This window comes from Anas acuta, chromosome 15, assembly GCF_963932015.1.
Source record: "Anas acuta chromosome 15, bAnaAcu1.1, whole genome shotgun sequence".
NCBI lineage: Eukaryota > Metazoa > Chordata > Aves > Anseriformes > Anatidae > Anas > Anas acuta.
Genome location: NC_088993.1, coordinates 5,123,195 through 5,146,444, shown reverse-complemented (window position 1 = coordinate 5,146,444; position 23,250 = coordinate 5,123,195). Strand labels below are relative to the sequence as shown.

Genomic DNA, 23,250 nt, shown 5'->3' with positions numbered 1-23,250 from the left:
AGGAGCGTCTGTGACGATTAACTGAGCATCTGTCCTTGTAACTACCCTGTGTTGTCTCATCAGTTGTCTTGCTGCAGCTCCACTTCAGGCCCTGCTGTGGCAGATTACACAGCTCTGGTTCATGCAGACCTCAAATGTGTCCAAACGATTGCACTAAGTGCACGTGCAGGTGCTTTCTCATCAGCTGGCACCACAGCCAAGTTGCTCATCCTTCTTACTGCAGAATCGAGGAAGATTTACCAGGGTTATTCTGGAAAGTCATCAGGTTTGACCAACCTCTCTGCCCATAGCAGCCTTTCTTTAGCACACTTTTCATAACGCCAGGGGATGGTTTGGGTTGGAAGGGGCCCTAAAGACCATCAGTTCGCAGCCCTGCCATGGGCAGGGACACCTCCCACCAGCTGAGGGTGCCCCAACCCCGTCCAGCCGTGGGCGCTGCCAGGGTTGGGGCACCCGCAGCTCTGGGCAGCCTGGGCCAGGGCCTCGCCGCCCTCGGGGCCAAACATTTCTGCCTCGGGCAGTGCTACCGAGCCCCCCTCCAACTTCCTCACAGCCCCCTTTACACAACGAAGGGCTACAGTAAGGTTTCCCTGAGCGCTCTCCTCCAGCCTGGGCAGCTCTCAGCCTTTCTCCTCTCCACTGTTGCCTTTTCATTTTCCCCAGCGTGCTTCTTTTCCCCAGCCGCAACCTCTGCCGGTGCGGTGCGCGCCCTCCGGGCGGACAAAACCCGGTCCAAAACCCCACGAAATGGGCAAAAGCGAGGCCGCCCCGGAGCTCCCCGTCAGGCGCGGGGCGGGGCGGGGCGCGGGCCCTGCCCACCCGCCTCATAGCGCGGGGCCCGCCGCGGCCGTGCCGAGCCCGTCCTGCCCGAGGGGAGGTGAGGGGCGAGCGGGGCCGCGGCCGCCTGAGGGAGGGAAGGGGGGAGAGGGGCCGGGGGCTCGGCGCCCCCCTGCTGCCCCTCGGAGAGGTGGTGCCCGGGTGGCTGCGGGGCGGGTGCTGAGGGGTCGGGTGCTGAGGGGACCCCGCGGAACTTCGGAGCCGGGTGCGGGGCGGGGGGAGCCCGGCCGCGTTTGGGTCGCTCCTGGTGCGGGTCGTGGCCATGTCCCTGTCCCTGTCCCTCCCTGCTCTCGGGGAGAAGCCTCCCAGCTTCGTCGTTGGAGCCGTGCCTCCGAGCCCAGCGGTCAGGGCGGGGATGCGAAGTTGTGCGGGACGCTGTTTGTGCTGGAACTGCTGAGCCGCTTCTGAGAAGAGTTTGCAAAGCCCTCAGCGGTGCCAGCTGTGATTTCCTTGAGAGCCTGAGAACGTTTTAGAGCTGCTCTGACGTGCTGCTGCTGATTATTTTTCCAGAGATTGAAAGGTTCCTTTTTTTTTTGACTGGTGTTTTTAAGCCTCACCTTCTGTTTTTTGTGCCTCATGACAAACGCCCCTTGTTCCTTCAGCTGGGTGCTGTGAGGCCGGCCGGTGCCGTGTGCTGCCACTGGCGTGGCTGTGGCTTAGCACCGAGCGAACTTGAAGAGGCCGTGCTAAGATGTGGCAAGGATAACTGTCAAACAAAAAAAACCACAGGTATTCATATTTGAAGACTTGACGCATTTACAAAAATTGAGTGTGCCAAAGGAAACGTAGGAAAGACGTCCTGGTCCTGTGGCGATGGGGGCATTTTCACGTGCTGCGTGAGGAGCAGGAGACAAAATGTGGCTCCCGCAGGAGCAGTGCCGGGGCTGGAGCTGGTCCTGCTGCCCCCGTGTGCGTTAGGGCACCCGTGTGTGACACGAGCACCCACGCTGCTGTGTCACCTCTGTCCCTGCACGTCCTGTGCACCTGCTTCTGGCCGCAGCCACCCCCTCACCACCCCGGGTGTCACTCACTGTAGCTTGCCCCCGGGTGTATTTATTTCCAGCAGCAACATCCTCTCCTTTACTTGGGTGCGCATACATGCAGAAATACGTGCATGCAAATAATTTGAAAGCAGCCTGATAAAGCGAGGCAATGCTGACTTCTGGCTGCTCCTCTCCGTGCTCAGCACGGGCCCCAGGCACACGTCTCCGGTGGGTGAGTGCGGAGGGGTGAGGGGAGCCTGGAGGGCAGAGGTGCGTGATGTTGGAAGAGCCGGTGGATGTAATTTCTAAGAGGGAAATAGAAAGGCTAAACCACAGTGGTCAAGTTACCGCTACAGTGTGATAACGTGTGTGTGAAGGTGGGGGTATGGCAGTAGTCTTGTTCGGGAATGTGAGAAAAGAGCAACCAGCCAGCAGGCTGGTCATGGCTGGAGTGACTTCAGGGGGAAAGTTGTTGCTGATTTCACTTTTCATCTGTATTTGACCTATATTTCTGCTAGGAAACATTTTTGGATTACTGCCTGTGGGATAGACTCAGCAGGGAGGGATGGTAACTGCTTAAAACGTGAAGGAGGGAAGACTGCTGAGGACCCAGCGTTAGCAAAAGATGATGAGGCTGAACCAGTTCAAAGCTACGTTGATAGATATTCTGGGTACTGGTGGCAAGAGTTGGTGGCTGGTCTGCCCCGCATCTGGGGGGTTTCTGAGAGAGTCTGGGGACAGGTATTTAGTATGGAAAAGTGCAAAATCTGTCACCTTCCTCCTGATGTAAGCGAGTCCTGTGTGTGCTGGTCACAGCCCTGCCCTGGGGCCAGGAGCTGCCTTCACCTGGGGCTGCTGGGCAGTGGGGCTGGGAGCTGGGCTCCGTGCTGCCGAGGGCTGGCAATCTCTGGCGAGCAGAAAAACAATGAAATGTTCTGCCCTTTTTTTTTTTATTATTATTTTTTTTCTCCTCCCCGTGCAATTAAAAAAACGGAAAACAAAAACCCCAAAATAACAAACACACAAATCTTGCTTCCAGCAACAGGTTGTAGTGGAGAACAAAATGGCTTGAAACACGGGAGAGAAATGAGAGATACAAAGTGGCGATAGGGGCTTGCATGATGTGTTACTCCACAGCATAGCTCAGATAAAATGGAAAATAGGAAGCATTCATCTGCCTGCTTTCTCTTTTCTCTCGGAGCAGGGTAGACATAGTTGTTTTGCTTCCGTCTGTCTCAGTCTAGTATTGTCTTTCCACTGTGTACAAGGCAGCCCCCTCGACAGCTCAGTAATCTTAATTTCCTCTGCCTCCTGACCAGCTTGTTTCCGTTCTTGCTGTTTGGCCGGGCTGTCTCTGGGGGCTGCAGAGGGGGGAATTCAGAGCTGCGTGAAGCAGCTACGCCTCGCGCTGCTTTCTGCTCTTTCAGTTGTGTAATTCTGTTCCTCTGAGCCGCCCTCTGCTAGCGAGGAGGTGGGTTCAGGATTCTTCCCTTCTCATCGTTCCCAAGGGGCGTGTGGATGTACCTTGTGTCGTGTAGCCCAGGTTGGGAGGAAGAGCGCTGAGGGAGGCGCTGAGCAGTGCCTGTGCAGTAACAAAGACGGTGCTGCGCACAGCGGCATTCAGCGCTCCCTGCTGCAGCGTGGCTCCTTGCACAGCCTCCCCTTCCTGAGAACAAACAGCTGCCTCTTACGTGGAGCAAGGTTTTCTGTAAACAAGCGTGAGCGAGCTCACTTGGAGGCAGACTTTGCTTTTTCCCCACTCAGCTGGTTACTAAGAAAAAAAATGTCAAGGGCCAGGAGCTGGAGGTGCTCCGTCACGTGGTGGCACCTTGGAGCACCAGCCCAGCTTTGGTGTCAGCTGTGAGGTGCAGCTGGGAGAGGACCCGAGCCGATGCGTTCCCTCTCTGCGTGGTGCAGGAAGGCACTTACTTGGCTTTCATTTCTGGTATTTGTAGGCCATGTGGAATGCATTAAAATGATGCTTCTGTTTGCTCTGCCCCGGGGAAGCTGTAAAACACCATGCAAGTCAAGTCGCATCGTCTCTGGTTTGGCCATAGGGCTTACGGGGAAATGGGGCGTGGGTTCTGCCCTGGGAGCCTGATCTCACGCTAATGGACAGGGTTTAAACAGCCTGAAATACCCCATCCCACTTCTGCTTTTATTTCAGTGGTTCTTCCAACGCTATAATCCGACTGATTTCAGAGGTTTGCTCATTCTTTATTTGTGCTGGCCTGAGGCTGTTGCACTGCTGCTTTTCTCATTGGGTCAATTTAAGATAGAGATAAATAATAAAATAACCCAAGACATCCTTTTTGACAACTGATTGAGTTTCAGGGGAGTAATGACACTGGTGTTAAGAGGTTGCTGCATTATGGATGCAATTTGGAAGCTGAGTAGCAGCCTCAGTAGGGAGATGGACATAAAATTTGTGACCCACAGCGCGTTAGGCTCCGTAGTCTCATCTAATGCTTGCCGTGAATTCTGCCTTTCTCCAGGGAGGAGCTGGAGAGAGGGTGAAGGTCTCGAGCGCTGTTTAAATACCAGGGTGATTCAAGGGCAGTAAATGTGAGTGTGGCCTTTGGGTTCCCGTGGGGCGGTTACGGGGATCATTCTGCCTGCTGCCCTGTGGGCAGGCATTTCACGGAGCAGCTGGGGCTGAGGAGGTAAGCTTGGGACTGAGCTGCAGCCTGCCTTCAAAAGGTGACCAGATATTGGAGGTGAAAAGGCGCTGAGGAAACGAAATAACCTGCCGTTGTTTTGTGTACACCCCTGGGTGGCTTTCCACTGAGAGCGCTGCGGTGGAGGAGGGCTCCGTTACAGCGCTCTGGAAAAAGCAGGGACGGTGGCGTGCGCCGCGTTGCGTGACCCTGCTCCTTCCCACGATGGCTGTGTGCCCGATCTGATCACAGAACGCTCTGTGCAGGGCAGAGGAAAGCAGAGAGCCTTGACCCAGAGCTTTCCCTTGAATATTAAACCGCCCTGATCCTTTGCCACGCCTCATGGGCAGCAGCCGGCTGGAGGCGGTGGGGCGTTAAGAGCTAAGGCTGAGCCCAGGAAAAAAAGCCAAGTCCATGCTGCTGCTGCTTAGGGTGGGACCTCGTGGGCTGCACACCCCATTGACGGCTGGCGTAAGGAGCAGGTAGGCTGCAGCACGGGGGGGCTGCCAGCATTGCTTTCCCCAGGCTTTCCAATTCTTTGCCCGTGTGGTTTCAAAGGCTGTCTGGGAAATAGCCATTAAATCTTGCCTTTCAAGCTGCGGGGAGGAGTCTTGTTTTGATGTTAGTGCACATTGAACGTCTGCTTTGCATTGCACAGCCAGTCAAGTTGACCAAGGCACTCTAGCAATAGGGACTAGATTGCTTTATGAGCTCCTGCCCTCCTGGTGGTTGTCTGGTGGCTTTCTCTGCGTGATACAATTTGAGAAAGCTGGTCAGGGGCATTTGCTTCGTTTCGGTTACATCAGCTGCTCGATTAGAATAAACCACAGTCGTGACTGCAACTTCTTGACAATTACTTGAAAGAGGAAATGTAACTGCTTAAAAAAAAAAAAAAAAAAGCCACAATGCAAGAGAATGTCCTGTTTACAGAGCTTATACCTGTTGCTGCAGAGTGAACAAATGATCTGGGCTCTTTTCACCCAGCCCACAAGGCAGGGACGTGCCCAGCCCGCCGGCTTGCTGCGGGTGGCAGCCAGGAGAGGCAAACTCTGCTGGGCTCTGTAAATCGTGACTTTGTTCCCTTCAGTAATTGGAGGAAATCTAACAACCAGGATTGTGAAATGTGGCGATTGCCTTTTCAAGGAGCCTCTTCCTGATGGAGACTGGTAGGAGTAGTTCGTAAAGTTTTTCATGTGTTGGGTTTTTCTTTTCACCAGTAGAGGAAAGAGTGAATAGAGCGAATATTTGTATTTGCTTTCTGCTCTGCGGTGTTATGGAAAGTATGTCTGCAAAGTGATCTTAGGTCTGAAAAGTTTCTGATAAATATGTATGTTTTTTCCATGCGGAGGGGCTGCCTCTGCAAGGTCCTTCCCTGTTCCAAGGACCTTGGCAGGGTCCTAAAAATTACTCTCCCGGACACACAGAACAAAGGTTCTAGATGATAAATATTAACTTCTTGTTAATGTTCCATGCAACTCCATTGTCTTCTGCTTATTTTTTTTTCTCCCCCTTCTTTTATTTTTCCCAGTGCAAAATTTAGGCCAGAAAGGTCCCTCCTGGGGGCATGAGATGTGATGTGATGTCTTTTACCCACAGCAGCAGGACTTTGGGAGAGACAGCTTGCTGCTGGAGCCGACCAGAGCTGCACCTGGCAGCATCCCGGTGTTACGGTGTTGTCGTACTGCTGCCTGCATTTTCACACGCTGACCTCTCCCTCCCTTCTGTCCCTTTGTCTTTTCTGCAGCCAAACCTATCCTGGAAATCCTCCCAGAGGGACAAAATAAGGAGCACGGGTAGTGCAGAGCTGTCTTGGTGTTTACCGCAGCCCCTCTGGGAGAGAAGTTTTTTGCCGAACACTCATGAGCCTGATCCAACAGGGATCTGGGATCTAGTTAGATTTGTTCTTAAGCTTCTGGTGTGGCGGGGCTGCAGTGCTGCCTCCCTCACTGGCACAGACCCTGAGCATCAACTTTCCCCCTGCTGATGTGGACCCGTGCAGCCCGGGATCCCTTGGCCACCAAGACCAGGGTGAGGCCACCAGACGTGCACGCTCACAGTTTCCCAGTGCCGTGACGTGACTTGTTCTGGGCTTGTGGCTTGCTCTCAGGGCAGGCAGATGTGCGAGCTTACCTGAGGTTTCCTATATTTGTAACACCAGGCTTCATGCAAAACGTTGGTCTGGACAAAATAACGCACTGCTTTGCACTTCCCTGCCTTTGTTTCCTCGCTGCTCTCAAACATCTCTTGGATGCTGCTGGGTTCCAGGCCTGCTGCAGGCCCTCACGCACGGTGCCAAACACTCGTGGGCAGGAGGAGCTGCTCCCAGCACTGTGTGCACGGGGCTGCTGTAGAAAAGAGCACCCCAGCAGCCCTTTTCTGCTGGCTGCAAGTGTGGCTCCTGCCTGCTTGCCAAAGCGAAGGCTGTGTGCGGGTCCCTGCGCTGGGCTGCCGGTCATGGGCGTCCAAAAAGATTTTCCCCGAGAGCCCTGTTGGCATGTCCCGTGCTGTGTGTGCTGTAGGTGGCTTACAGCTGGGCTGCTCACCCTGCACTCTGGGTGTGCGTGGAAGGCAGGAGCAAGGCTTGTTTTGGGGCTCAGCTGTCCCTGTGGGCAGCCAGCCTTCAGTCTGAGCCCCCTGCTGCCTGCACCCTGCCCGTGCTACCCAAGGGACAAGGATGGGAGATCTTCCCATTGCAACCTGGTCTCAAGTGACCCCAAAGCAGGGAGTCAGCTCTCCTGCAGTAATCCGTGGGCTGTTCCCTGCTCAGTGCGTGTGGTTTTCTAGGTTTGGCTGCTTTATTGGCTTCTCCCACCCTGGCACCACGTTAGCAGGTCTGGTTCCTCCGCTGTCACTGGCGTGTGGGGCTGCATGCGTGGGGAGATTGCTATCTGCTCCCAGTGAGCACATTGGGAACAACTGGCTTCTGAAGGGCACGTAACTGCTGGCATGTGGCCGGACGGGTGAGCTCAATCAAGAGTGTTTCATAAAGGCACTCCCAGCAATTGTCCTGTGCAGTGTTCACTCTGCTTGTCTGCCTGTTCCCTCTGTGCTTGCACTGAAGTCCGCTCGGCTCTTTGGGATAAGAACTGCTTCAATACGGGGGCTAGCACGATTTTCTATTAAATTTGTTCTTTTGTATGGATTTCTATCTTCCTACCTGAAGGACATACATGTCAGGATTTGTCTGCTTTTTCTCTGACTGTATCAGTTGATGTTTTTTAATCTTCTTTACTTTTTTTTTTTTTTACCTTCCCTGAAAAGCATGTGCTGCCTGTTCCCCAGCTTTGTCTCGTTAGCTTTTGAGCATTAGCTCAGTAGGCATAAATGACACTTCCAGCATCTGTGATTCTGGACAGCTCTGTCCTGTTCCGTACGTTTCCAGCACATCACTGGAGCCGTGGCTCTCAAAATCAGAGCGTGGTAAATAGTTTTGTTGATGCGTAAGTAGACATGAAATCCACATGCCTGTGCTGGCTCTGCGATTTTGCAGGCTGTAGAGCACAAAACCATTCCCTTTGTCATTGAACTGGCTCTGAATGCAGAGAGTGGATGTGCTGAGCAAGAAAAACTCGTTTTTGCACGCATGGTAATCCGAGTGAAAGCAATGAAACTTCTGCAGGTCCATTTTGTCATCAGTCAGATAACAGCGGTACACTACCTACAGGAGACCTACTGGACTCCGGGCTGCTAGTACTGCCAGGCAGTTTTGAGACTGAAGAGACTTCTTTTTCTTTTTTCTCCCCCCTAGAAATCTACAGGGTGCTATCAGCCGTGTTTCCCAAACTGTTGGCCAAAGGGATGTGGCAGAGGATTTGTATAACACCTAGGTCCTGAAGGGCTCAAGGTGTTTATTGAAGTGGCTGCTGTTCTGAAGCAGCCTGGGAGGCTGTGCGCAGTGGGTGTGTGCCGTGGCTATGTGACTACTCATGCAATCACAGATTTGATTACCCCACAGAGGCACTACCTGTTTGGCAGCGCTGTGGACCACAAAGATCCATCGACAGCAGCAGCTCGCTGTGAGGCTGGTGGTGCTGCCCAGACAGAGCTGAGGAGAGGTCTAGCTAGACATAAGGTAAAATGAAAATGGTTTCTATTTTGTAAGTGGTTTGTTATGTATTTTTAAAGAAAAATAAGATTTGTGGAGTGTGTGTATCTCTGTAGTGCTTGTCTTGTAAATTTTAAATGAGCTGAGACAATTTCAGCCTGAGAGCCAAGAAGGAAGCATGAAGTGCTTCATCAGTGTTACCAAGTTACCTCCTGGTGGAGCATGAGCAGTATTCCCTGACCCAGAGCGTGAGGATCCGTGGCCTTGATCTACTTCTCTGCAAAGAGCGTGGGACTCCTGGCAGGGAGTTTTGTGGTCTTGCAGCAGGCACCTTGGCACCTTGCTGCACCTCGCTGCTGCTGCCCAGAGAGACGGCGGCCTGAGGACTGGAGGTCCTGGGAAGGGCTCAGCCTGCAGTGAGACCAGCTCCGGGCTCGAACCGGGTGCCACAGTTGGATGTCATCAGCTGGATGGAGCTCTTGGGCTCGTGCAGGTTTTTGTGTCCCGAGGTCTGTGGGGACGTGGCCAGTCCTAGTGATGCTGCTGCAAAGCGCTGCTACAGGAGCTGAGGCAGTGAGGACACCGAGGTGTGCCTCAGGGTCACATCACAAAGCTTTCTCAGACCTGGGGCAGGTTCACACCAGCCATTCCCCACTCCTGCTCCGAGCTGGATGCACCAGATCATCCCTTGCTCTTGCACGCTGAACTTTTTAAGCCTTTCCTGGTGTTTTCTGACCTTCTAATTTTCTTTTTATTTGTGCTCTGATTGTTCCATGTTCGCAGAGCTGTTAGCTGAGTGGGAACAAGCCACCATGAAGCGTGAGTGTTCTGGGGGGAGCAGGGTTCCTGTTCTGTTACCAGCCTGCTCCTCTAACCTGCTGTGTTTGCAATGAAGCGTAGGGTTGTGAGGCGCTGAGACTGGAGGGTGATAACAGAAAACAGAGCCAGGCCTGGCAAAAAGGAGTCTGGGGTCTGTGGGTGCCTTGAGGACTGACTCATTTGTGAGTGGTTTCTTACTCTGTGCCCTACAACGTGCCACTCGCTGTAATGCTGGCAGATGGAATATCCTCAGAGGAGTATTTTTTCCTTTGGCAATACTTGTGTGCCTCATAAACTTCCATGGTTATCGAGCTCTCTAATGTGATCTGTTTTTTTCCTGTTGAAAATGTTGATTAGGGAGAAAACAGTGAACTAATTGTTCTGAGAAACACTTGAGCTACATAAATATTTCAGGGGATTTCAGTAGCCTTAAAAGGCTCAAAGTTGCACATGAACAAACTTAGCCGTAATCGTGGTTGAAGTTTTGTGATGTGAGAAGGCTGAAAGGAGAACTTCTCAGAAGTACGGAAGGATTTACATATGTATAATCAGGCTACGACAGCGCGACACTGCGTAAGGCCATTTGCCTTGTAGATGAGTGCTAAGTTGCTCAGACACTTTAAGAGAGATTACTCATGTTTTGGTATAAATATTTTCTGCTGAAATGAAATAAATCTTGGAATAAACTCGCATGGGACGTGCTGGATGGAAGTAGTGGCAGGAACACAGCTTCAGGCTTGCAGAAGCCCTTCAGGAAGAGCTGAGCTGCAGAGCTCAAGAGCAAGCACTGGAAGGGACAGCTCGCTCCCCGTTCAGCCATGCGTTGTACTTCATCTGGGAAGGGCAGAAGCTCAGCACTCTTGATACCTATTTAGCAAGAATAGGATGAGATACATTAAATATTGCCTCTGCTATCCAAGAACAAAGTTCTCAGCCTTGGTTAACTGAGATGTGATGGAGGGGGCAAGAGGCTAGTGTGTGAGCAGCACGGTGGCGCTTTGCTGGAGACCCTGAAACACTGAATAGATAATATCTGGGTTTGGTCCACACAAAACCAGCTAAATCACTGACGAGCGGATTCTTTGGAAGCATTTAATACCAGTAGGGTTTATTGCCTAAGGAAAAGTAATGGCAACCATTCAAGTGTCAAATCGGGGGTGATCTAGAAATCCTAAGATGTCTTAAAAAGCCATAAGGTTTTTCTTTGGTAGTTGGAAATTTAAAAGCTGGGGAAAAGAACAGAAAGAAGCTTGTAGCCCCTTTTTCTGTCTGTCACCATTTGTGACACTTCTGGTTGAAAATTTAAGGCTTGATTTATGAATAAGCCTGTACCCTTCCCTGTGTGCTGCTCTGAGCTAATGCCTCTATTGTCTGTTGTGTATTATGCCTTTCCCTTCCCTTGCCTTTCCTTACCTTATTTGCTAATCTGTCTTCTGAGCTCTGTTCTTTCGTAACGTCTTTGTAAGAGGAGCTTTCCTTCACTGTCCTCTAAGCAGATGTTTATTTCATGTGATAGTTGAGCTGTGGAGCTCTTTGCCACAGGATACTGTGGGTGCTAAAAGACTGTGTGAGCTCTGGAGGGATCTGAAAAAATTGATAGGATGTTGTTAAATACCCCTGTGTCACCTACAGTTTAGCATTTGTTTAAGCTGTACACCATGGGATGCTGGAAACATGTTGAGGGGAAATACCCGGTGTGCTCACCTTACGCTTTGACCTAGGCAGCCACAAGTGTCAGACTGAAAATCTTGCTGTTCCCGCTGTGACTGCAGTCTCTTTGTGATCTCTCTTCATGTTTGCCTTCCCTTTATTACAGCCTGCGTGAGACACCTGAAGACTAACTTCTGCCTGGATAAACCAGCTCATACTGTTGGTATACTCCTATCGTGTACTTGGCTCCAGGAGAAGAGTGGCTGGAGCAGAGCTTTGGGCGTTGATGCATGTGCTGCTGCTCTTGGCCTGGCAGTGATTTAGCAAGTATCTGGGCAGCTCTGTGACATGGCATCACTGCGCTGCTGCAGAAACCATTGGGTTTGTAGGCTGGAAGTTCACACAAAACAGTTGGCAGGCTGAAGGGGAGGCAAGATGCTGGATGTCACACCCTGGGCTTTTGCTGGCTCAGCGTCACGGTTTGGTAGTCCAGGAATGGTGATTTATGACCTGCCAGCAGTTGTGCCTCGGACTGGCTGAGGTCTGCTCCTTTGGCTTGCCCAGCAGCATGCAGGAGGGCGTTATTGTTCCCTCTGTGGTGGCTCCCACCTGGTGCTACCGTGTTTGGCTGGTGAGAGGCTGCGGTGTCCTTCCCAGGTGCAGGCAGCCTGCAGGCAATGCAGGGCCAGTGCACACGTCTGCCCCCCAGACGTATTTGAGGCACAGCGCTCTGTAACCTGGGGATTTGCATGAGTGGATTTGCATGAGCAAGGGAGTGAAGCTGCATGCACAGCCTTCAGACTTACCATGGGTTTGGATGCCACCTCAGAAAAGGTTGCATCGCCACTGCGTGATGCAGCTGAGCAATGGAGGTGCCTGTGCTCACCCCTCAGGAGTGGCTTTCTGTGTGCAGGACAGGCTCACGCTGTGCAGACAGCAGCTCAGCCCCTTCCAGCCTTAGCTTGGCAATGCCAGGGGCCTGCTCTTTGCAGCGCTGCAGCATTTTCCCCAGCTGATGAGGCAGGGACTCTCAGAGCTGCTGGGGCAGTACCTGCTGTGTTCGTGCTTTCCTTGTACTGTTCTCATGGCCTTGTACCTGCAGCTGTGACAGCACAGGTATGCTGAGTGCTGGTGAGATTCACCCTTCTTCCTGCTGTCCCTGCCTTGTCTTGGACAATTTGGTTGTACTACAGCACAGCAAAGTTATTAGCATTGCAGGTAACAGTTATTTAAATACTTACCAGTAGCCAATGTGTGCGTGCAGGCACTGAAGTCAGTGGGCAGCGCTTGCTTCTGATCAGCATGCACCAATTAGCATGAATAGTAACAACCAGAAGGGAGTTGGAGCAGATTCCAACAAGAAGTGCATGTTACTGGGGGAAAAGCACGGCATAAAATGTCATCTTTGTCTTTGTCCTTGCCACTAGCTGTGCTGGGGAGAGTGCCCAGAGCAGGATGTTCATCCAGGACCAGTCGTTGCTCTTCCGAGCTGGCCATGAGCCAGGGAAAGTTTTCCATCCCCCCGCTTCAATACCTTGTTAATTTGTGTGCTCTTCCTTCAGGCAAATCTTAGTGAGTGCTGTCACCTGTGGCAGCTGGCACGCTCAGCTGGGTCCAGCTCCCTGCGTGTGCTTGCAGGTGAAGAACCCTGGCTGTCGGTGTGCTGGGCAGTCAGGAGAAAGAAGCTTAAGCAGTACCAATCCCAGCAAGTACTGGCTTTCCAGCAAGAGAGGGTCTTGATTCCCCAGCATGTTCGACAGAATGACACACGGGGTATCACTGTATGGCTTTCTTTATAACCATAAACCAGTTGAAACGTGTACTTAATCCAACTGTCCACTCTGATCCTTAACCAAAATGCATTTTTTAAAAAGTAGATCTGGCTGCTTACACGAACAGTGCAAAGTGGTGACCTGTAAGAAGTCCTCCTCTTGTACTTCATGGGCTGCTGCTGCTGTGGTTCCCCTGCCACCCCTTTCTATGGCCTGGGCTGTGTGGGGCTGCTTTGTGCTGCCCCACCAGCGCTGCTCCAGGACTCAGTGAGTCCCGAGGAGCACGAGGGCAGCCACGGCGTTTGGGGAAAGGGTGCCGGCTGTTGGGGCTGACTGTGAATAGCTTTTGCTGCTTAGACTCACCCCTGTTCTAATCCAAACTAATCTGCATGTGTAGATGAGCACTAGGAATTTTCCTAGTTGTATTTTGGTTACCTCATAATTAGGCTTTTATTGGACGTGGGGACAGTTGGGCAATGTCCTGGCTTCTCTGAACTGCCAGATCATCACTGTGCACGCTGTCCTGCAGCCTGCTCAAACCATAATGTTTATACCATACTCCCCTGTGTTGACACATCACACGTGTGTCGCAACTGCTCTGCGTTTGTGTTAATTGAAATGCCAGTATTAATTGTGGAAAGTTGGTCATAGGCAAGCTAAGCTGGAAAGGGAAGCTTTCTGACCCAGCTGTTTCATAATTGCGTGTTTTGGAAGTGCTGAACTCTGTGACGCAGGAGGATCGCGGTGATGCTCTGCGGCGGGGGGATCCTCCCGGGCTCTGGGGTCTGAGTTAGCCTCAGCTGCTTTGGCAAGGAACTGGTCTGGTGCTGCGGGGGGGTCGGGGTCAGGTGCCTGGGAGAGGTGCCAGGTACTGCTTTAGAAGGACCGGGGGCACCGCTGGGAGCTCAGCGCCCTCACATTCATCAGGTAAAGGGAAGAGCAGTGTCCATGTGCCTCTGCTTTCAGTGCATGGAGGTGAGGGATGCGCTGCTTGGGAAGCGTGCTCTGGAGCAGGATGGGTCTCCAAAGTATTGCTTGTGTTGTGATGCCTGTTGTGTGAAAAGGAAACTGTTTGCAGACAGGTTGCCCGGAGCCTGTCACCCTGTCCTGTCCATTCTGGCTTTTTCTGAGGCGATGCCTTTAATTGAAAGTCAGACTGGATTTTCTTGGTGGTGTTGGGGTGCCGTTCAGAACAGTTAAATTCCCCCATACAGCTATATTTGGGGTACTTTTAGTGGTATGGGGTCGATTTAAAGTAAAATTGAAGAGCAATGTATAGATAAATAGAGAAATGACAGTGGCACTTAACATGCCACCAACCTTATTATTTTCATATCATTTTCGTAGAAATATTTTATATTTTCATAGAAAATTTTCATATTATTTTCCTGCATGTACTGCAACTTGTGCTTTGTAGGTCACCAGTTACAGATGATATTCTGAGTTCTTTGTGTAAGCATTGGCCACTTTTTCTGAAAAAAGTGTGGTTTAAAAAAAAAAAGCTTTGAAATGCTAAATTAGCCCATTACTTCCATGGTGCTTCCAGGGCGTATTTAATTTATATTTTAGAGTGGCGCATTCCTACAGCTTTTAAATAACAACAACAACAACAAATCTGTGTAGCTCAAAGATAAGCACCGCATGTTGAAATACGGGCAGACGTAAGGCTAGGGCGGCGTGTGGTCGGAGCTTCCTGAAGTAGGGAGCCTGAAAATATCACCGCCTTGCGTCACGTTGCTTTCATTCTGCAAGTACTGGAAGGTAAATATTTTGCTGGCTCGAGGAGAAGGCAGATACTGTCTTGAGTGTCCCTCATCTCTGCTGTAGCCTCAGCCTTGGGCAGCAGCGAGGTGCTGCTGTAGAGCATCGGCTGCTCGGGGGAGGCCAGCTGGGGTGCTCTGTTGGCTCTGCGTGGGGTTCGTGCCACGTCCTCATCACCATGGTGAGGTGGAGGGTCGTGGCTGGTCCAGAGGGATGGAGGAAAGCCAAACGGGGTGGGAGATGCTGGGCTGGTGTACGATGTGTGGAAAATAGGTGTGCTCAGCTAGTGACAAAGAGGGGAAGCTGTGCTGCTGAGGCAGGGCTTGTAGCGAGCTGTCTGAGGGCGGTTCTTGCTTTGCAGGGCTCAGTTCAGAGCCTAAGACAACATCAGAAAATCCTCTGTGAAAGCTCTTGGAAAGCATTTGGAAGGTGAAGCTTACAGGAGAGGGGAAGGCCGGGAGGCCTGGGGATGCGGGTTTGGGTTTGGGCATTTGCTGGTGGCTTCCCGTGTCAACGCGGCCCAGCCCTGGTGTCTCCTCAGCAGCGCTCCCGCTCCTTCAGGAATGCCGTCAGGTGAATCCGTGCACGTACAAAGTCATGGCAACAGATAAGCTAAAATAGCAGACCTTGGTTAAGCCACAGGCTTCCTACAGCCGCTCGCCAGCACCTGCCCTGTCCCTGAGCTGTGCCCCCCGCTGCGGTGTGCGGGCGGCCTCCAGCTGCGGCCTCCACGTGTCCGCCCCCACAGGGCTCCTGTCATGGTCAGGGGCTCGTGGGGCCGAAGTTACGAGGCTGTTCATCCGCCAGGGCTGTGGGCAGAGAACAAAAGGCTATTTGTACAGCGAAACAGTGCTTCGTGTTCCACACCATGTTTTAGTTTGTGTCTACAGAGCAGAGGACGCACAAACTATCATAAATGGGAACAGTCGCTTAAGTTAGTGCTCTTCTAAATCCTTTTAGCCTGCTTTGTTTGTAAATATTTGTGGCTCATCTGTGTTGTAAAGAAAGGAGGGAAAATTCTGCCTCTCTGCCCTTATTTTAGGATGGGGACCGACAGCACTTTGTGGTTGGCTTGACTACCCTGCTGCAGACGGGGGAAGAGATCTGCACTTTGCTCATCACCTGACGAGCTGCTTTATATTTAGATGAGAGAAAGCGTGTGGTTCTGTGAAAGCTGCGTTCTCACTCATGCAAAAGCTCAGATCAGGTGCTGAGTTGTCAGAATGCGGTTTTAATTGTTCATTTTTTTTTTTCCTGCAACTTCTTATAGTCCTGCAAATTCATAGCATGCTTTCATTGACAGCAAGATGCCCAGAGCAGAGGCCTTCTAAACTCTGATGAGACTTCCACGTACAGCCAGTGCAGCAAGCCTTTTTCCAGGAGGTTTGGAAAATCCCATCCCCTTGGTGTTATCCTCTTGGTCGCAGCTGAATGTTGGCCGTGATGCTGGGCAGGGCATTATTGAGTGGATTGCAAATGCCATCCGTATTTAAACAATGTAAAGCCGTGCTTTTGTTTCCAGCTGAGCTGTTGTGCTTGAGAGCAGGGTGGAAAGCTCAAGCTGGTACGCGAGGGAACATGACTATCCACTTCCACCTTCTCAGCACCCTGAACAATTAAACATAAAAGCCTTTGTTCCCTGGTGACTTCATTCTTAAGAGGCCTTTTTAATTTTAGTTATTAGTTTCGGGAAGAAGTAATGGGAATTTGTCATTGACAAGAAGGCTTCATGTCAAATGTTGTGTGAGGGATCCACTCCATAATTCATGGGCTGGGGAGTGTGGGTGTGGAAAGGAGGGTGCAAAATGGTGATGAGAGATGGCAGTTCAGTGAGACTATTGGCCCTAAAGACAGCTTTTCATGCCTTCATGCTATTTTCTTGACCCAGATCACTACATATTTTGCTAACTCATCCAGTTATTTTTAGTTTTTCTTAAATAAGAATGTGGTGGGTTATAGGTTAATTTTGAATTGCTTATTCCCCATCCACATCGGAAGGGGCCATGCACAGTAATAGCAGAGCAGTGCTGATTTACTTCTCTTCTATCCCTGCTTACACCTGTAAGCGTATGCAGAAGTGCTGCTGCTTCTCATGGATTCTCAGAGTTTTGCTTGCTGTGCGATGAGCCACGTGTCGCTGTCGCTGTGCTGAGAAAGGGACCTTCCTCCCCTGCTGTAGGACGTGAATAAGAGGAAGTCTGGCTTGGGTAGTGGGGAGTCCAAATGCACTCGCAGAGTAGTTGTAGGAAGACCATAGCAGATGTAGGCCCCCAAAGCACCTGTGGTGTCTGCCAGGTCTGCAGGCCGGCGTGTTCACCTCCGTGCAGTCAGCCACTGCCTTCCAGCTCTGCTGGCTTCACACGTTCCCCATCCTTGGCAGAGTAAACTAACTGTCTGACCCCAGCTGCAGTGAATTAAAGAGCACTTGTGTCATTTTCATCTTCCAGTCGAGCTGAAGGTGTTACAAGCTGTGCTGGAGGTGTGCTAATAGCTGGGCAGCAGCCACAGCGAATGAAGTTAGCACTGGTGATTGCACAGTGAAGATAACCTCCAGCAGTGGAGATGTAGCCTGTATTCCTGCATTTCTTCCTGTGGTGGTTCTTTCTTGTAGCACCTGTTTGTGTGCACTTACAGGAGGCTTTGCAGCGCTGTCAAACCTGGCCTGCCTGGGGCACGCTGATGCCTGATGTTGGGGCTGAGCTCTGCTTTGGGAGCCATTGCCTGCAAGGGAGGCAGGAGGAAACAAAACACAAAAAATACCTCGGGTTAGCTGCAAAGTGATCTGTTTTCAGTGGAGCTGCCTTCTACAGTTTACAAAAGCCGTGAGCTCTCTAAAAAAATAAACAAATTGAACTCACTGACACAGAGCAGGAGATTTTGCTGCAACTATGTCTGCATGTACGTCTGCAGGAAATGAGTCATATTCTTACAAAATCCTAAGCTGAAGAATTTGTGACTCTATATGAAAAATTCCATTTTGGGCTAAGTCAGATCTCTTCCTCTCTCTAGGTTTTTCTCAGGCATCAGGAATGTCTTCTGACACCACTTCACCCTCCTTGGAGCAGTCCTCCTCCTCTGTGCACTCGCCCAGTTCCCTTCATTTGCCTGAAAATCGCAGGACAAGAGATCGCTCCCCGTCTCCCATGAGAGGGTACCTCATTCCCAGTCCGCTGCCCACCCGGCGGACCAGGACATTTTCAGCGTGAGTATTGGGGAAACTGCATTTAGTCGGCACAGCCAAATGTTTGCTTTTGGGCAGATTGCTTTCACCAGGGTGAAGGGAGGGGGAGTTCGTTGTGTCTGGAAGATGCTTTGGCATTTTACTGCTATTTTCTTCCCCCCCAGTATTGTAATCCTACTAGATTTGTTAGTCTAAATTGCCTGTAGTTCTTCTACACTCTGTTTGGGTAAAGAATATTGAAAGTATTTTCCCCTCTTTAAGACTAGAGATTTAGAGGGTGAGGAAAATATACTGAGGCTCTTCAAAACAGATTCCTCTTGTCTGAAGTTTTGCTCCACTTTGTGCATTGAGCTGAGGCTCTTGGTGGACCAGTTCCCATCATTCATCAGTGTTTCTTTATCAGCCCAACCTCCTCCTTTGACCTAATCTCTTCACCACCCCTGAAGGATTAGTTCTTTCACCCCTGACACCTGTGCTGCCATCAGTCAGGTCACATTCTAGGGCTGGTTCATGACCATGGCACTTGTCAGAGGGCTCATTTCTTTTTAATGCAGCTTTAACATCTGGGGTTTGTTCAAATAGACATGTAAAAGAATGCATTGGTTTTCAAGATATGAAGGCTAATCTCTTTGATTTTGTAAAATTACGTAGTTTCTCGTAAAACAAGGTGTGTTGCTATTTGCAGTCATTAGAGATGGTGATCCTACAGCAGAGGTAAGCTTTCCCCAAGCTTTCCTGTCTGCAGGTACAGCATGAGGCTCTGGTCAATCCTTTGTGTCTTTGGCACAGTCCTACAATTACCTCTGTGTACGGGTGGTCTGGCAGTGCTCAGTGAAACATTAGAAACAAGATCTCAGCCCAGCAACTAGCCTGTTCTGTGCTACATAATTTAGTTGACATGTTTATTTGTTTTTTCCCTCTTTTTTCTCCTTGCAGTTTTACCCAGCTTTTTTCTTCAAAAGCGGTATTTAAAAATGTGTGGATAAATCTCAGTGATGCTTTGTATTAGCAATGATGCTTTGTGTCAACTCTCTATTCAAAATGAGGTGAAAACACAGCAGCAGCAGAAGAGAATTTTACTTTGTTCTGAAAGGCTTCAGATGCCATAAACTTTGTAATGAAAGTATATTGCTGAAAAGAACATAATGGACTTGATAATTGGGATTGACCTTAAAAACCAGTTCCAGACTAGCTTGTCTCAGTGGTGTTACTAATGAACTCTTTGTTATTCTTCTGAGTTGTTAATCTTAGTCTAGTTCCTACAAAATTAAAGAATTTGGTTATTTTGCTCCCATAGTTCTTTAATCATTAATTAGTGTAGGAATCTTGCTGTATTTGCTAGCCCTGAAAATCAAAATGCTTTTTTTAAATTTTTTTTTTTTAGTCTAGGTTTTAAACAAGAGGCTTAAGTGAGCCCTAGCCTCACAGTTGTATGGAAAAGGCAAATGTGCCAGGTGGTGGTTTATTATTCAGTAGGATTATTTAATTTTGGTTCATTAGCAAGTGTGGGGTCTTATCCTTCACAGTGCTTTGTCTCCTTGAAAGATGCGATTGAGCTTTAATGGCTTATTTAGGGCAGTGAGTGCTTTTCTGTGTAATGAGCACTTGGGGGGGTCAGGTGTGTCGACAGCTTTATAGAACTGGAAATTAAATGATTTAATGGAAATTTAACCCTTTAATTTCTTGAATGTTAATATAACTTCTGCAGCAGAGCTGTTTTTTTTTCTTTTGTTTTTTAATTATTTAAGACTTCAGGAAACTTGAAACCTTATGGAAGTAATCTCAAAACTGCCTCAATGCATATAACCAATAACACCACAATCTCTTACTGAGGGTTTGGTTCAAAGAGTCCCACAGAAATCATCTTCTAACATGGAAGTAACTTACTGGATAATCATGTCGCAAGAAGGTTCTGATTTAGTAACTCCTCCATGTAAGCTATGTAAGATGTCTAAGACAGTTGGCTTTATTAATTATTGAATTTGGATCTCTGAAGATTCAGTATATTTAATGGGGCGGGGGGGAAGGGATTTAATCATACAGTTGTCGGGATGGGTTCACGTAAGTTGTTTTTCTTGATGGTGGTAAGTCATCCAAAGGGTTTGTCTAAAATCAGTGTCATCTTAAACACAAACCTCATGACAGTGGATTAAGAGATCAGTCCTGAATATGGGTGTTGTCCATACCAGTCAGCCTGCTGGAGTCAGTAGGAGGTGAAATACTGACTTCACTGATCCCAGTTTGGCAGGATAGCAGTAGACATTGCCTGCAGAAGGGTGTGCGTGTACTTACGTACATACATACAGAGACATTCATGTGTGCCTTCATGCACTGCATTCTCTCCATAGCACATGCACACACTTATTTGTAAGTTTCTGAAGTGCACGCAGCACCCAGATGCACACTGGACTGCCAGAACTCCTATCATGTATAAAACGCTTCCATTCAGATACAGTGTCTGAGAAAAGGCAGGACGAGGCAGTAAATGGACTCAGGATGGCAACTGATGGATTATAATTTTAGCCAACATCTTCATCGCTTTTATCCCACTTTCAAAAGGCCACAGGCAGAACGTGTGCAGCCTGACACTAGTGAACAGTTGCTGCAGAGGAACATAGTCACTGGGGAGCAAGCGGGGACTTGGATGGCTGTGCTGCCTTGCTAGACATGCTGCAGCTGAAGCTGTCACGTCCCCGCTCAGCAACAAACCGCTCTGTCTGCTATGTTTTTGCAGAACTGTGAGAGCATCGGAGGGCCCCATCTACAAAGGTGTCTGCAAATGCTTCTGTCGCTCCAAAGGCCATGGCTTCATTTCCCCCGCAGATGGAGGACCTGACATCTTCGTACACATTTCTGAGTAAGTTGTCCGGGTCACTGAGGAAGCTGGAGCTCCAGTTTGCCTTGATTATGGAAGGCTTGTGACACATCACGTGCCAAGAATGGTTTGTAATCTGTCACCCTTATCTTAGCACAGAGCAGTTCTGCGGATGTTACGGAAAAAGAACAGCATAATCTCTGACTGCCAGTACTATTATAAATCTGTTCAGCTGAGAACTTGTAGATGATCCTGTTAGATCTCTTAGAATAAGCTGTGTGATTTCACCCAAAGAAGCTTGCATTTATGTGAAGCAAATCATCTAGGCCGTACCCTGCTTTAATTTAAAGTTTTCTGACATTGAAAATTCACTTTTTACTTTGCACTGCTTGTATCATTACTAAAGTAAAGGTTAATTACCTTCACTGTTAAGAAAAGTAATTTGCCTAGCTTCAGTCTCAAGCAGCTTATGGCTAAACTTTCTCTGTTAACAGGTTCATTAGTACCCCCGCTTTTTTTCCTTGAACACTGAGATTTATCACTTCTGAATATACCTTCTGAAAAATTGAACTTTTCAAGTTCCTCATTTTTTTTTCTCCAGTCTAAAACAATCTTTTATTTTCTAACTGTGCTGCAGAATTTAAATATCACTTAAAAATAATGAATATAAATGTATGGATAGTTTCAGCATACAGAGATAAAAATCTCTTCCACGCTCCTGCTCTGTTTCTCTTTCTATATGTCCCATAATAGCATTAGCCCTTCTAATCCCTAGTCTTCTGCTGAATTGCTTATCTGCTCTGACCTCTGCATCCTCTGCGGTGTGAGAGTTTGGTGCAGTCCCAGATGCAGTCTGTCATCCCCTGGCAGCAGGGTCTGCATTCCTGGCTCCCGGATACATGACTTCATATTTGGTTGCACTGCAGCACGTCTGACTGGAATAGGCCCCGCTTGCCAAGGCATCCAGATCGCTCTGTGACCACGCTGTCGCCTTTATTTGTTTGGCTCATCTGCAGCATTTAGTAGACAATTTTATATTTGTTCCCAGATTGAGATGTTGACCAGCATGGAGGCTGAAACTGTTTTCTGCAGGCCTGTATTAAGATCACCGAATGTTTATTTTCCAGTAACCTCTTTTAGATCTGTCACCATGTTTAATCTGCCTATTGCTTACTCTGTTGAAGCTGTATAATCCTCGTTTTTTGTTTGGAGTGGTTATCCTGTGGTAAGTCAATAGAAGCCTTACCAAATTATTCAGGTGGCCCCAGTTATCTTTCCTGCTCATGTGGTTAGCATGTGTCCTTTGAGCACGTTGGCCTTCTTCCAATTTTTCTGAAATGTTTACTGCATGATGGACCATTCTGGCTACACGTGCTGCTCCTGCTCTCAATCCCGCTCCATTTCACTGTTTCTGTTTAAGACCCCAGCATGTCTCCTATGCTGAGGACCTATATGACTTTTATAAAGGTTATTTTTTGACTGCAGTGCTTTCAGTGGCCTGTGTGAGAGGCCCCATCTCACAGGTGGCCCCTCTTGTGGGCTCTGCTACTAACCGTATCAATCCTGGATGCTTTCAAAATGCTTTGACTCTGAGCCATCTCTATACTATATTTAAATGAATATGGCCTGGATGTGGCGTGCCATCTTTCCCCTTTCTTCCACCCAATCGATCTATCCTAAAAACAGTATCGAACAAGTCATTGTGGTTGTAAAAGTTCATGAGCAATCGCACTTCTTGATGTATTTTCAGCATGTTTATTTTGCTGACGTGTGTCACGTTCTCTGTTTACCCTCACTCGGCCATGCCCTCAGCCTGCCCCTGCAACGAAAAGCTGGAGTAGATAAAGGATGAGGGGGGGAGAGCTGATGCATGGGCAGGGCATGGCAAGCTCCAGCTTCAGCCTAAGCTCTGGCTTCCCAGGTCTCAATTTGGTGTCCTAGCCCTCAGGCCATGCTGCTTCTCTTCAGGTTTAATTGCTTCATTTCAGTGTAATTCTTGTGCTGGTGGAGAACAGCCCATCTCTGTGTCACACTGTGCAGAGCAGGGCATGCTGCAGTTTTTCTGTAGCACAGCAGATCCCTTCAAACAGAGCAGGTGTCTTCTGTTTACCATGGATGAGAAGATTGAAGGGGACCTCCTCTGCCCTGCCTGCTGCTGGAGGGTGCATGTGCCTTTCTGGCAGATGCATTTCCCAACCTCCTCTTAACAATTCCAGTGATGGGGTCCCTGGTTGATCTCTTCCTATAATGAACAGACCTGGTTCTTAATTGTTTCTGATGTTCAACCTCCCTCTCCCTTGCTTTATGACCCTTCGCTCCTTCCATCTCCATAGCAGGTGAATGATGTCTTTCCTCTTTAAGCATATAATTAATGCATTCAAAGACTATTTTCCTTGCTCTTTCAGAGATGTTTTAGCAAGGTAAGTTCATATTAATTTTGTAAGATTGAAGGATGCACTTTATGCAAGTCTTCTAGGCTAAATTCTCCTCCTTTGAAGTCAACAGGATTTATTTATTTATTTATTTGTACTGAACCAGGACTGGGCCATAATTTTCAGGGTTTTCTATATAGGAATAATTGCAGAGCTTAGACTCAAACATAGCTGATGTTTCTGCCTGAATATGTTATTACAAAGTGCTATCATCAAAGTACTGAAGTTTTCAGCATGTTATTATTCTTTAATTACTCTGAGTGTGTCTGAATTAGTTGGAAACAGCTTTTAGTGCTAG

The 23,250-nt window shown here is 49.1% G+C and overlaps 1 protein-coding gene across 6 annotated transcripts in view; it reads left to right on the top strand.

Moving 5' to 3' along the window:
• The first annotated feature begins 732 nt into the window (after nucleotides 1-732).
• The window catches only part of CARHSP1 (calcium regulated heat stable protein 1), a 34,626-nt gene continuing 12,108 nt past the window's right edge, over nucleotides 733-23,250 (top strand). Inside the window, exons 1-3 of one of the 6 annotated variants that reach the window (XM_068699592.1) lie at nucleotides 733-877; nucleotides 17,534-17,726; nucleotides 20,440-20,562. In XM_068699592.1, coding sequence (XP_068555693.1) covers nucleotides 748-877; nucleotides 17,534-17,726; nucleotides 20,440-20,562 — 446 coding nt within the window. In that variant the 5' untranslated portion in view covers nucleotides 733-747. Of the gene's footprint in view, nucleotides 878-4,515; nucleotides 4,538-4,811; nucleotides 4,960-5,618; nucleotides 5,644-8,428; nucleotides 8,550-15,697; nucleotides 15,732-17,533; nucleotides 17,727-20,439; nucleotides 20,563-23,250 lie in introns of those variants that run through there. The other 5 variants (XM_068699597.1, XM_068699595.1, XM_068699594.1 and 2 more) reach the window with 5 other exon arrangements.